The sequence below is a fragment of the Cibotium barometz genome, chromosome 37, assembly GCF_041138505.1.
Source record: "Cibotium barometz isolate CiBa-2024 chromosome 37, ASM4113850v1, whole genome shotgun sequence".
Taxonomy (NCBI): domain Eukaryota; kingdom Viridiplantae; phylum Streptophyta; class Polypodiopsida; order Cyatheales; family Cibotiaceae; genus Cibotium; species Cibotium barometz.
Genome location: NC_141082.1, coordinates 35,548,346 through 35,563,597, shown reverse-complemented (window position 1 = coordinate 35,563,597; position 15,252 = coordinate 35,548,346). Strand labels below are relative to the sequence as shown.

The 15,252-nt window shown below is 38.3% G+C and overlaps 1 protein-coding gene across 2 annotated transcripts; it reads right to left on the bottom strand.

The window, feature by feature from the left end:
- Positions 1 to 947: 947 nt before the first annotated feature.
- Positions 948 to 9,152, bottom strand: LOC147617227 (putative serine/threonine-protein kinase PIX13). Of its 2 annotated transcripts, none has more exons than XM_086776837.1 (4): positions 7,857 to 9,152; positions 7,249 to 7,533; positions 1,606 to 1,707; positions 948 to 1,484 (listed from the first exon to the last, which is right to left on the bottom strand). In XM_086776837.1, the coding sequence occupies exons 1-4, from the start codon at positions 8,601 to 8,603 to the stop codon at positions 1,164 to 1,166; spliced, it is 1,455 nt and encodes a 484-aa protein (XP_086632963.1). In that variant the 5' UTR covers positions 8,604 to 9,152; the 3' UTR covers positions 948 to 1,163. The 2 variants fall into 2 exon arrangements, with proteins under 2 accessions (XP_086632963.1, XP_086632964.1); XM_086776838.1 differs by having other exon boundaries at positions 1,606 to 1,686.
- Positions 9,153 to 15,252: the final 6,100 nt, after the last annotated feature.

The following is a 15,252-nucleotide window of genomic DNA, read 5'->3' as shown; positions in this document are numbered from 1 at the left end:
GTTTGAGCTGTGAAGCTAAGTACATGGCAGCTTTCACATCAACTATGGAGTGTGTATAACTTAGATGCCTTTTGCAGATCTTGGTATTGTGGATAGCAATCCCCCATCTTTGTCTTCATTAATGCCACAATGCATTAGTTGTTTGTGTGAGAGACCTAGTGTTTCCTTCTTGCACAAAGCACATTGAGGTGCATTATCATTATGTCAAGAAGAGGCTCGTTGCAGGAGAGATTAGTATGGCTTATGTCTCTACACATGACAATGTGGTAGATATGTTCACGAAGGTTCTCTCACGAGAGAAGTTTGAAGCTTTTTGCAAATCTTTGGGCTTATGTCCATTTGGGGGTTGATCAGCCACATGAGCCTTGTGCATGTTCACATCATTACTATAGAAGGGATTTGTAGCCACAACCTTTTCTGAAAATTACATACAAATACTCCTTTGCAAATATATTTTTTGATACATTTCCCTTGAAATTGTATTTATAAACTTATATCTGCATGCTATCATATACAACTTTAGTAGACCCTAGGCTCATTCACAAGTGTCAAAGGCCATACCCTTGTTCAGTTCTACCACTTATTAGCTTATTTTTGTGCATATTATAGTAAAATTATAATTTACGTGTTTTTGATGGTGTTGCTCCTTAATTCACGGAGTTAAAATAAGCTTTTTGATGATGATGACATTCATAATACATTGGAAAATTTATGCTTTCTTTCAAAGAAACCCAATGTTTCAACTCGAGGAGGAGCTGCAACATGTAAATGTGCTTTCTTTCAACAAAGCCATGTTTCAAGGAGATGCTACATGTAATTGTTCTAGCAAAATTATACTAAATTTAGTATGTGGAGGACATTTTCAAGGGGTGATGAAAGGCTAAGTATCCTCTAAAAATTCTTGAGAAAAGGCTAATCAAAACTCGAGAGCAATTTACATGAGAGAATAGGGTTAAATGTGGGCATCCCGTTACAAAATCTTATCAATCATGTACACTCCACACCATATAAGCGCTTATGATATTTTGTTTTTGTTTTTTGAGCTAGAGTCACAGACAAGCGGACTCGTCTTGAGACTCGAACAGAGAAACGCTTTTATCATTAGCTTCATCGTCCCGAGCCACGGCAGAGACTAAACCCAAACCATATAAGCGCTTATGATACTAACTAAAACTAGAAGATCTTCTTTTCTTGGATGTCAAATATTTGGAAGGTTTCAAGGCAAACTTAGGCACGTGCCGAGCAGGTTCGATGCTTCGCAAAGCCCGAGCCACGTGCCGCATGGAGGGCCGCAAGGAAGCTTCGGGAAGCAAGCAGCTGGCCGCCAAATCGATCACTAATTTGGCATCCTGTGGGGGGTAGGGCCTCTTGATTTGGCGGTCGACCTCCAAATCTAGAGGCTCGCCATCTTGGGGGTAGCTGCTAAACTTGAAAAGTTGGAGCAACACGGTGCCAAAGCCCCGCACGTCAAATGCGCGGTCGTCCTGCATGACGATAATGTTTAAACTAATATTAATAGAAATAATAATAAAAGCAAGAGAATAAATTATTTATTAACTTCAATTATGCCAATGATAATTTATCCAATGCAAGAGTCCTGCTAACCCTTTGTTGATCGCTCGCCCAAGCAACCACCATGTCTGTCAGCTTGGCATTGAACAAGGAGTCCACTTGTATGTTGTTCATCTTGAAATTTCCATAGAGAATCTCCACAAATAATGGCAACAAAATTAGGCAAATTGGGCATAAACTTTAGCTCCTTTACATGCACAAATAAGGGCAACAAAATTAGGCAATTGAGCATAACCTCCATGCACAAATAAGGGCAACAAAATTAGGCAATTGGGCCTAAACTTAAGCTCTTTTACATGCACAAGTGAGGGCAACAAAATTAGTCTCAATTGGGCATATACTTAAGTTCACATCCACAAATGAGGGCAACGAAAGCAATTGGGCATAAAACTTAAATTCATATATGCACATTTTAAATTTGGAATAAGACCCGCCGTTACTCATGCCCATCTTGTTTAAGTTAGCCCCAATGCTCTTTCCTTTACACACACAAAATAGGTTCTTGGACTACCCACCTTATGTCAATGAAAGAGAAAAGAATATGGGCTGCCCCACCAACCAAGGATCAGTGGGGACACTCATAAAACAACCTACCAAAGAAAAGCGGGTAACCCCTTCTATAACACGGAGTCAGGGCCCTCCCAAGCCCTTTCAATATGGATGTCTTCAACAACAACACACTCCACACTAACATGGAGTAAGGGCCCTCCTAATCCCTTTCAAGATGCATGTCTTTAACAATAACACACTCCACACTAAGTGTAACGAGCTTGAGAAAAATCTGAAATTTCCAAATTTGGATCTTTTATTTTTATTTTTATTTTTATTTTTGGGAGATAGAGGGAGGTGGTAACACAAGATTTTCATGGAGTTATAGGAAAAATATGCATATGTAAGGGAAAATGATAAAAGATTATATAAAAATGACAGTTTTATTAGGCTAGCTTGAAAGTCATAGAAGAGGCAGGTTTTTAAGTTCTTACATGCTATATGGGGTTTCCAAATAGTTAACTAACACTATTATCTCAAGCTACATAAAGGAGGTGTCTTTAAGTTCTTAAAATCTATAGAAAAGGGTTTTCACATGCTATATGGGGTTTCCAAATAGTTGACTAACACTAGTATTTCAAGCTACATGCTAGGGGCCAATAAGGAGAATGGGTGTGAAATTCCTCCCATCAAGTTCACCACTTACACCCATAGAACAAGAAAACTAAAAAGGAATACTTTGAGAACGTGGGTGATGTATTTGGATACATGATTGTTTGGCTTTGTAATGTGTTTTTAGGCTCTTCACACACTATTAGGCTTCCACAAAATATCCTTCATCTACAAGTCTTGGATAGGGAAGATCTCCCATTCAAGCCACCATCCCCATGCGTAATGGTGGGTGGCATAAGATCTCTAGACACCCATTGTGATGGTGGGTGGCACATGATCTCTAGACACCCATTCAAGCCACCACCACCCCCATGCAATGGGTGGTGGCACATGATCTCTAGGCAATTTGTATAAATCCCAAGCTTCAAGGATGGGCACACTATGGAGTCTCAATAAAAAATGTTGACCCTCCAAGAGAGCATTACAACCAAGGTTTCCCCTCCCTTATGGGCATGCTACAGAATCTAAACAAAAAATGTTGACCCTTCGAGAGAGCAATACAACCAAGGTTTCCCCTCCCTCATAGGAAACCAAATATGTTTAAGGGGCCTTGAATGCAAATACACAAGTCCTCTACTTCTTTGGAGACCTCAAATTTTAGGGGAAATGATTGTTTAAAAAGTAATGATTTTTATTTTAAGGGGTATTACCTAGATGGTCCTAGAATTTAACAATTGTTGTATCCTTTAAAGGGGGTTTATCCAAAAGAAGGCTAGGAAAATGTTTGCCCTTAAAAAGAAAGGCAAGGCTTTGAAAAAAAGAGTAGTATATTCTTACAATCTCTTTATGTGGAAATCCAACTTTTATTTGGACCCTTTAAATGAAATATTGGGGTCACCCTTCACATTGAAGGTACCTCACTATGTATAGATAATACGTTCCTCTAAAAATAAGAAAACACAATGCCTAAGTCACTTGTTAACTCTCATGTAACGTCAAGTTTGTGAAGGCAACCCAATACATCATTTTTGCTAGGAAAAAAAAGTGTTCATATGACTCCCCACTTACACGACCATTGATGTGGGTTAATCTAAGGCATCTTAGGATGTCGATGTGATATGTTGATTGGGAGGGATCATACACAAGTGGCCACATGTTTTTAAATTACATCCAATGTATCACTAGTTTTGAAAGGGTTTTTTTTCCCCAAACTTTGCAAGATGGGCTTCTAATGTCTAGTTTGCAAGATGGGCTCCTAATGTCTAGTTTTCATTCTCGTAATTAACAAATTGGGCTCCTCTTGGTATAACTTCACTATTTAAGTTTTTATACTTCTAAGAAGGGATTGTTTGAAAAAATATTATTTCGCTACTTTCAAACTTTGCAAGATGGGCTCCTAATGTTTCATTCTCTTAATTAACAAATTGGTCTAACTTAACTTGTGTTGTTAGTAAGACTTCCTCTAGGAGGCATGCGCCTTGATATTAGCGCAATTTAACTTTGACAACTCCACCTTCATATCACAAAAAACATAATAAATTTTAGCTTGCAACAAGTAACTCTTTTATTGCATAACTTTTTGGTGCCACTTTTTTGTAGCATATCTATTAGCTTTTACCTTAGGTTTCCTAAAGATAAACCCTCTTTATTCAATAATGAATCTAATTATATTCATCATTATAACATGATAATTTTTAGGGAATGAGATGCATTAAATAAAATAATCCCTTAAAATTTGATAACTTCACACTCTCCTTGTTGAGATAACACAGACCTTGTGAAAACTCTTTAAGGTATTTTAGGTGAACTTTGCTTGAGTATGTGCCTTAAGTAGACATTTTCTTTGCATTTTCGCAAAAACATGACACTTTAAGGTTTCCAAGTCATGTCTCCCTTGAGATGCCCTCCCCTTACAAGTAAAAAAATTTAATATTAAAAACTAATCCAATATTTTTTCTCAATAACTTGATAATGAGTATCAAGTTTGAAAGGATGTGAGAATTCTTTTATGCTAAGGAGTCTTACAACTCAAAAGTTTCACAATATGATTTCATTAAAAGTTACCATACCTATCAATCTTAAAGTTGCACAATGCAATGTATCGATGTTCATTGAAATAAATGTGGTCACTTCTCCATTAAATGCCAATGTTGACAAATAGGTCAAGAGTATGCACACATTTTTCATGCCTATTGCCTTGGCAATTTTGTATTTACATTGTGAGCTTTGCTATCACTTTTATGGATCGAAGCTTTTACCTCCTAGTGGGCCATGTCATTGGATTGTTCTTAACCATTATCCCCTTTTCATATTATCCCATAAGATTTTTAAAGTGAATGCAAATGGAAAGATGAATGGTTTAATTATGCCATTTCTTACTCCCTTTCCACAATGTGGGATGGCTACATCTCATAAATGGATGTCGACATATGTATACACCCTAGAAATTCACATGAAAGTTAAATTTATTTAGAATAAATAGGCTTTCACCCTCTTCATTCATGCATGATGATATACATAATATTCATGTTTTGATATGAATAGTATGAAAATAATAGAGAATCATAAGTTTTAGGGTTTTTTTTCTCATCTTGCAATATGATGAGAGAACCCTTTAAGCTTTGAGCTACTAAACTTCCAACTTATAACTCATTTTTTCTTAGGTTTGGATGGTTTGGCTACCTCTATTCTTGTGTATCATAAGCCAATCTCTTCTTATAAATATTTTTTCCTCATGTAACAATGGATGTAGAGTTAGACCAAGAATATTACCCATACATCCCTACTGGGTGACTAAGGAAACCCTCCCTCCCTCAAGTGATGGGATAAAAGATGTTCTCCTTAGCCTCTTGGATTAGAGTTGGGTTCACAAGTTATCGAGCATTTAAAGCCTGACAAATCCATAGGGTGCCAATTGAGGAACCACCAACCAAATAGACAATTTGAAAACTTCTAGCCTCAAGTGGCACAACACCTAGAAAAAGATCCAAAAATGGTCATTCTTGTCATCATGATTCAAAAGAAGTGTGTAGATTTTTTTTTAGGACTCAACCCAAACCTATGAGACTCCTACAGGATGAAAGACTCTAGTGTAAGATTCCACTAGAATAGCTAGTATTGGAATATTAAGGACATTAGCATTTGTAGTCTTTTCACTCAGGGGGGTTCACCTAAAAATATGTAAGATACCACGTGAGTTCAAATGAAGGGGTTTTTTAATTCAAAATTTTAAGGTAAATTTACAAAAATAAATTTACATAAGGGGTTTTTTTAATCGATTTTGAAAAAAAAACCCATAAGTCTATAAGGAAAAAGGGGTCATTTTATTCATGAAAAATTTATAGGTAAGGGGTTTTTTAAATACCCCTTGAACGCATGTTATACATAGGGTTTCTTAGTATTGCACGCCCCGAGTCTTTGCACTTGTGAACTTCTAGAATGATGGCTCACGAGATTTTAGGTGGAATCTTGTAAACATAGCAAAGTGGGGGCTAAAAAATGAACACGGTTTTTTAAAAATTTGAACTCGCCTCTCTCATCGTTTCTTTTAAGATTTGAACAAATCCATTGATATCACTTTATGGTGCGCACTACTCCAATGGGTGAACAACATCACGAATCTAATGGGTGTAGTTTCAATGATGGAGTTCAAGGGGTGGGAGGCTAACATAGGAGGAGGCACTTTCAAGGTGTACACTACTCCAATGGGTGAACGACATCACGAATCTAGTGGGTCCAATGATGGAATTCAAGGGGTAGGAGGCTAATGTAGGAGGAGGCACCTTTAAGGTGCACACTACTCCAATGGGTGAACAACATCACGGATCTAGTAGGTGTAGCTTCAATGATAGAGTTCAATGCAATGGAGGTCGTGCGCTCAAAGTCTTTTGAACACTTGTAAACTAGACTTTAAGGTCCTATCTAGACTAGAATGAGGACTTCCAAAGAGTGTCATTCAAATTATAAGCCATTGCCTCCTAGGTTTTATCCTGACGGTAGCACCCTTCCATCCCAAAAGGGAGGTAGAGGATCTGAATCTACCCACTCCCATAGTGGAAAGTGATGGCATGTTACTTCAGTACCCACTCTCACATAAACAAGTTGCAAATACCCCTTCAGAAAAGGTGTCTTGCCACTATGGGCCGCTATGTAGTATTTTTATTATAATACACAATAATTATACTTACACAAATACCCACTACAAATCAAAACATATCTACACCAAATCGTTGTTGTAAGCAGTAACTATACTTATACAAACAGTAAATAATAATTTAAAAATATATACAACAAATCCAAAAAAAAGTTCAAAAACAAAAATTGCAAAATAAATGTATGGACCCTTGGATCTCTGGATTATCGACCCTAATAGTTTTGATGGACCCTAATAGTTTTGATGGAACGACTTTCCCCTATTTCTCACAATGTCTTGCATAAGGCAAGACTGAAAAATTCAACCCCAATTTCCAAAGGTTCAAATTGAAAAGGAAAAGTAATAGTTTAAAACATAAATTCAACACATCAGATGGCATTCCTATGTGCAGGAAAATTAGGTCAAGATATTATTTTGCTTACCTGCTTGGGCATTTTTTCGAGCAAGAATGCCAAACCCTCGGCAGCTCCAATGGCAATCTTGAGCCTCGTGGGCCAATCAATGTGAGAATGGCCCTTCTCCACATCTTCCAAAAGCTCATCTAAGCTCTCATTTGCAGGGTCCTCGTAAACCATGAACCCTGTGTTACCTCCATTGGCCTCTCCATACTTAGCTCTTACATAAGAGAAACCAATTATTCTGCACAAATTTGGATGTGCTAGTACACGAGCTAGGGATTGCACTTGGGCCTTCCATTTCTTCCGACTCTACAGGGGAAAATTAATATGTAATTAAAGTTTAATTCTATGCATATTGCTTGCAATTCCACATAATTGCCTCAATTCAAAGCAAACCCTAATGAAAAACATAATTGCATAATTTCAAAGCAATCGCTAATCACACACTACATAATTGCATGATTTCAAAGGAATCGCTAATCACACACTACATAATTGCATAATTTCAAAGCAATCGCTAATCACAAACTACATAATTGCGCAATTTCAAAGCAAATGAGCTGCTACTCAAAAGCAGCTGTAGAATTAAAAAATGATTGGAATTCCATTACCCTAAGGTTTGCTTTACTTACCAAGTTGGTTGCCACTCTTGCAATCGCCACACTTGATCTCTCCTGATCAGCAATATTGGTTGGTAATATGGCCCTATACACAGGCCCCATAGCCCCATCTCTTAGCTTATGAGTTTCATTGAAGTTTTCACAAGCCCTTTCTAGCTCATGAGGGGGGAATTCCCTCAAAAGAGAGGCAACATATACCTTATTAGGAGAAGGAAGGGGTAAAGGGATTGCGAAGCTATGGCCATTTACAGTATGGGACAGAGAATTGCAGCTCAGGTCACCACAATTAGAAGAAGAAGACAATGATGGTGCAGCTGAAAACACAGAGCTAGATGTGGAGGAAGAAGGAGTAAGAGCCTCAGAAGAAGAGTGGCAACTAGTGATGGAATCAGAGTGTAATGAAGAGATAGGACTAGTAGAATGGTTAGAGCTAGAATTAGTATCAATATTAGTGTTAGCGTTGCTAGAATAACCAGGGGGTAAAGGTAAGGGGAAGAGAGTGGTATCTGTGTTAGTATTATTAGTTGGTGGAAGTGAGATTAAGGTTCTTTGCTTAGCTTTGGCTAAGCTATGGGAGGCTGTATCAAGAAGCCTTGCTCTGGCTCGCAGGGTTTTCCGAGTCACAAATCCTAGCTTTCTTTGTATGAGATTCTTTGCCGTGCAGGGAGAAGTCAAGGGTGGTTGTTTGGTTGACAAAATGGCTCTCAGGCTTTGTAGCGTATCCTCTGTGCTATCTGTAGGAGCCGTGAAGCAGCCCATAATCTCAACCTTTAGTTCTCTTAATTACAAACCAAGCCTGAATATTTGGTTATAATGGGCTTCTTACGCCGAGATCACTTCCTGTAGTGCTGCATTAATCAATCTAAAGCAAGTAATTATCCTTCAATTATAATGCGCCTGTATTGCCTCGCTAATTATCAAGCTAAGCCACACCCATGTAAAGGCAAATCGCACTTGTTAATCTCTGATTGGGCTTCTTAATCACTGTTTTGCGACCCATCTCTTGGCCCCCTGCCTGCATCATGAAGCTTTTAGGACGGGAAAAAGCAGACGGTGACTCATAAATACGGGAAATGATTGTGGGCACTATGAGAAAGATGCAACGGAGACAATTAGGGTTTGTCGGAAGGAGTAATGGCGGCTTTTTATCAGAAGCAAGCGGGTGAAGCAATAAACTTATAAAGAGTGCACCGTGCAGGCATACTGGCTGTGACGGAGCGTCGGTGAAAGAAACGTGATCAGCGCTTTGACGGGAATTCTGTTGTGTTCGGCTCTATGTTATTGAACAAACGACGACGGCTCTATGTTACTGAACAAACGACGACGGCTGGCTGACGGGAATTTAAGGCAAGGGCAACACGTGTCCGGCGAAAGAACCAAAAGGAGTGCTGTGATGGGCTAATCAGATTTTGACAGGCAAAAGCTGCGCGCCCGACCAGAGGTCCACGTCATCCACTCACGAGGCTCTCTGATGAGTCTGATCTCCAGTCCGGACAGCCTGCCCGGCCGGACCTAATTTGCCCAGTCCGGCCCACCACACAAAGATTCTCAAACAACGTGGCCGCCCACCGCTTTGCCACTTACCTAAACAAACACCTTGATTTTTTTTATTTCATCATTCGCCACGCCATCCATTTTAATTTACCCCAAATTCCTATCTAAGCCTTCTAATGGTCATGCCATCCACTTTAATTTATCCCAAATTCCTATGCTAAGCCTTCTAAGGGTCATGCCATCCATTTTAATTCATCCCAATCTCAGCCTTCTAACGGTCATTCCATCCATTTTAATTCATCCCAAACTCCTCTCTAAGCCTTCCAAGGGTCTCTCCTTGCTTCCCATTCACACACCACATGATCCCATTAACTCCAACCTTTTCACCTCCCCCATTCACGAGTACCATTCTTCCTCACCCCTCGTGACACTCTCCTTCAGCTCTAGCATAATGTGGGTCCAATCTCACAAATCTACCAGCCTTCTCCTCTACTAGTACTCACGTGAATCCTTGCACATTTTCATATGATGTGACAGCAGTTATGCTCTTAGGATTTTACTTCAAGTTTCCATTTAAAGCTTACATTGCAAACTGACAAATTGGTTAGCTTTTGACTTTTAATCATCCCACCTTTCACTTCATAAATGTCTCATCCTTGAAAACAAATCGAAATATTAGGCTCTATGGAAGATAATTTCATGTTGAAAAATATGCTTAGACAAACGCACGCGCACACACACACACACACACACACACACACACTATATATAAGAAGAACAAAAGAAACTCTCTCTCTCTCTCTCTCTCTCTCTCTCTCTCTCTCTCCAACCCTTATTCAAGAATGTTTTTGGTGAAGGGAAGAATGACAATGTTCCATTATTAACTTGCAAAGCACTCATTGTGGATGAATTCTTGATGTCTACCTTGTAGTGACATTATTCAACATCAAAGAAGCCATTACAATGGGTCTTTCAATTCCAAGTGAGTGCTAGCTCAATAAATTCTTTCAACACATCTCAATTGTGGCCTCTTTAAAAAAATGTGGAGGAGGAACCTAAATTCCTCATTTTGATCAACAAAGGCCAAGATTAAAAACAATATCACAAATCCTATGTGAAAAGAATCGTCCATGTCACACTTATTAAATGGCTAAACATGTATGTAGAAAATTCCACCATATCACTTTACCTATATAATCTTATTATATATATATTATTATTATTATTAAGAAGCTAACAAAAGATGCAAAAAGATGTTGCACCAATCTCAAGAGGATGTACAATATCGATATTTATATTGCATTGGCATAATCACTTTGGATTCTCTAAATGATCATACAATGAATTGTGAGCTCAAAATATGTCCTTGAAAGTTGTGTATTGTACTTCACTTTTTAAAATTTTAAAAAACATGACTTGCTATTATGCTTGCCACAAAGATACACTTTTCGACTTTTCAATACGAAGATTGTGCTAAGACATATCATGGATTTCAATGATGAAATATTCATCTTAAAACTAATTAAGAGCAAGGACATGACATTAGAAATTAATGTGCCATCCTTGTGATTTTGTGCCTAAGTTTTGGGTAGCTCACATTCCAAAGCAATTAGGAAAATCTAGGTTTGTTAAACTTAAATGTCTATTATATTGCTTTCGACACCACAAAGCATCTAACTACTCTCAAAAAGGTTTTGTTTAGTTCTATATGCACACGTGCACACACACGTACTTACGTGTACACATGCATGCACATACACACATATGCACACATGGACATGCACATGCATACATGAAAACGTGTGCACACACACACATGCATACGTAGGCATGCACACACACACACACACCCACACACAAATAGGCATGCACACAAGTGCGCGCACCCACACACACATGCACATGTAGGCATGCACACACATGCATGCATAGGCACACACGTGCATGCACGCGCACATGTACACGCGTGCGCGCGTGCACACACACACACACACACACACACATAAGATAATATAAAGCTTAATCATCCTAGTGATTCTGATTGCTTTACTTTCTAGGAGCAACATTGTCTAGTCATTGTTAAAACTCATGTATGAAAAGAATAAAGATCCCATCTATTATGCACACCTAGTGGTGGCTTGACCCGTCTCTGAGACGGGCAAGAGTATTCTTATTTGTCGATCACAAATCAATAGAGAGAGGTGTTGCTCTAGAGTCCCAAGATCATGGGTTCAAGCCCTCATTGCGAAAGTGATGGCACGTATGAGTGTGTTTTTTTCCTTACTTTCAAATTTCAAACAACTTTTTAAAAAAAACGCTCATCTTCGAAGGGTAAGTAGAGATAAGCCTTATATTTGAAGCCCATGATGGGCCCCATGGTCCCTAAATTGCCAACCTATATATAAACACACCACTCTTGCCATCTATATACTCCTAAAGAACTTAATCTCATTGAATAAAGCACCAAACTTGGCATAAATAAACAACCAACATTTCAACCCAAAATAATGTTGACAATCTCAACACACCTGAACAAAGCTTTAAAACAATCTTCGGACAACTGGATTATCTCTCCTTGGAAGCCTATACTCCTCGCCTCCATCTGGCAAAAAAACATTAAAGGAAAAAAAATTAGCTAGTACAAGATAAACTTTTCATGGGAAAAAAGAAGGAAAACATCAATATTTGAGGCGAATGTGGTTTGAACAGGCTTGTAGACAGCAAACCGAAAAATTATGTATTGTCCAGTGCCTATGACTCGAAAATCTAACCTATCAGGCTTTTCATAGTCCACAAACATTACATGTACATGAAGTTGATCCACGATCTTTTGTAATCTCAGACTGTAAATTCCAGGGAGCCCAAAGCTCTCATTGTAAGGGTCTCGACCATACAAACCCAACAATAATTTGGGCTCTAAAAAATAAAGATATTCCCTATTGTTGCGAAAAGAATGTATCAATAGCAATATAAATTCACCAAACAAAATACAAAAATGTATATAAAAATGGGTTTCTATATATACCGTAAAACACCGATGCTCTCTAACAGTTCGATAATTAGAGATGATGTTGCTTGTCCTTCCCACAAAATGCAGGGTCTACAATTCAGCCATGAATATTACATAGATTATGAAAAATAAAAATACATGAATTATAGCAATCTCAAAAATAATTACCTTCAATATCTTGGCCATCACCATAAACAAATGAAAATGATCTCCTTGCCACCTCCATCCTAAGAAATATACCCTTAATATCAAATATAACACTCACAACACTAATAATTTACATAACACATTAAGGTCTCCCTCTGTCTCTCTCTATATATATGTTTAGTATTTTTTGCCAAGCAAGAAAATAAATAAAAGTAAACGTTTACTTATCCAAATGTCCAAAAATAACAAATAGAAACTCACCAACACCCATCCGCCATCTCAAGAATTAGAAGCACCTCTCGAGCAATGTCGGGGCACTCTCTTTTGTGGATCTACATGTTATCTTTAGCTAAATGCAAGTAGATTTATACACATGAATTTAATAATACCAAAGAGAGAAGCATCAATGTGAAAGATTACACAAAAATACAACATAGATTACACATGTTACATAATTGGAAACTTTTTTTTCATTGATACAAATATATCCATGATTGTAGTCTCAGTGTTTGTAAGCTGCTATATCAATAGCTTGTTCTCTACCTTTTAGGCATAAATTAAACTTACATCCTGGTTTATGCCATTTGGAAAACCTCCTTGTAGACAACAATGGTTGTGAAGACTTCGCTTGAACCTTCTATGCTGCTTTCCTATTCCATATGATGATTTACACACACTTTCACTACATCAGATGATCTAGCACATGACATAGCAATGTACGTCTGTCCATGTGTGAATACTTGGGTGGACAAGTAAAGTCCCAATACACTCAATGTTTGTCATTGGGACTTATTTATTAACATACCAAAGGCTAACCTTACAGGAAATTGTCTCCTTCTCATGTCAAAAGGCAATTGCAGCATAGTAGGTATGAATGTTATCCTGGGAATAAAGACCATGTCTTCAATGTTGGTACTTGTAATGATTTCTTCTTCTATCACCTTTGAGTGAAATTGCTTACATATCAATCTGGTACCATTACAAAGTCCCCAACGAGGATCCAAATTACGGAGCAGCATGATAGGAGCATTAATCTTTAGAATCAAGCGATGAGGAGGGTAACCACCACCTAAGTTCAAATTGTTCAAGTACTCAATTGGGTATAATATTGTGTCATCTCGGAAGGAGCAACCGAATTAGCACTGAGGTATTCTCTTTTTCAAGACCGGGCAATGCACTCAAGGCTAGTTCATAAACTCATCAACCTCTAGATTTCGTGGTGCAAGTATAGCACGATCTTTAAAGAAGCATCCATATTCCTCCACCCTCTAAAGATCTTTGTATACCCATTCTACCAAACTCAAAATGGAGTTCCCATGGATTAACATTCGTGGTGGTATTACCACTCTACCTTCATTATTTTGATGGCCTCCTATAGAGCCGTCTCCAATTTGTAATGTCCATTTGACAAATTCTTATTCCGTACAATCATAAGAACTGTGTCTAACCCGTATGTTTTGGGTGAGCTTTAGAACTTTCACATATCTCCAAATATGTGACCGGCAAATGTTGCATCAACAATACCCTCAAGCAATCCCTTTGGCACAACCGGTAAGATTTGCCTGAAGTCACCACCAAAGAGCATAACTTTTTCACCAAACACTGAATCACTCTCTGCATAATGTCTTTCAATGTCGTGTCTAGTGCTTCATATGCGTATCGATGCATCATTGGAGCCTCATCCCAAATAATTAACCTTGCAAGCTTCAACACCTCCGCTAATGGGCTGTTAGCTTTAATTCCACATGTGCTAGAAGCATTGAGCACCAATGGAATTTTAAAACGTGAGTACGTTGTACGACCATTTGAAAGAAACAATGCAGCTATTCCAAATGATGCACATGCCAATGCAACTTGATTCTCTCCACGTAATCGTGATAGCAAGACATTATAAAGATAGGTTTTGCATGATCCACCTAGTCCATCAAGGCATTATAAAGATAGGTTTTGCATGATCCACCTAGTCCATCAAGGAAAAAAACATCACCCTGGTTCAAAGAAAGAACCTCAAGGATAGTGTCAATGCTCTTGATTGACAACTATTTAGACTCCTTTCCATGGAAACTGACCAAACAGCCTGCTGAACAGAATTAAACATCATCTCTTCCATCAGCAAACCATTGTTGACACTAGAAACACTTGATCTATTAGGAACAGGCCCCTTCAAAATCATGCAACCGCTTTCCATACTCTTGTAAGAGGTCTTGCATTTGCAACAGAGCTTGATTCTTTGCTATAGAATGACAAACACCAACATCTGTACACCCTCTCTACTGCTGCAAGGTATGGAAAAAAAATCTGAAAGCTCGGTGGAGAATTTATTCCAAAGGTGTCCCAGGGATATAGGCTCACAAAAAACCATTATAATGACAAACAACAATTGACGTAGTTGAAATCCTATTTTCTGAAATGCAGCTTCTTGGAGACACATATACCACTCCTCATTGCTCTCTAGCATTCCTCTGGCTTCACATGCAGCCTTAAAACATGGATACAAATGTCTATCCAACCGTTTGTAAATCCTCATGTAAATCCTCAAAATATTTACAACCTTTGCACACAGTAAGTAACATGTGTAAGTAATATTGCTCACCTACACTCGGAGTAACATTGTACATACGTCCGGTCACATTTTCCCTTTTCCTTTTAGTCCATGAGCGCAAAGCTGAATTCCACACCCACTTGCAAGGGAAATCAACACATAGCACGCTACTTGCATCCGTATACAATTGATTAGCTTTGAACCATTCAGTCAAA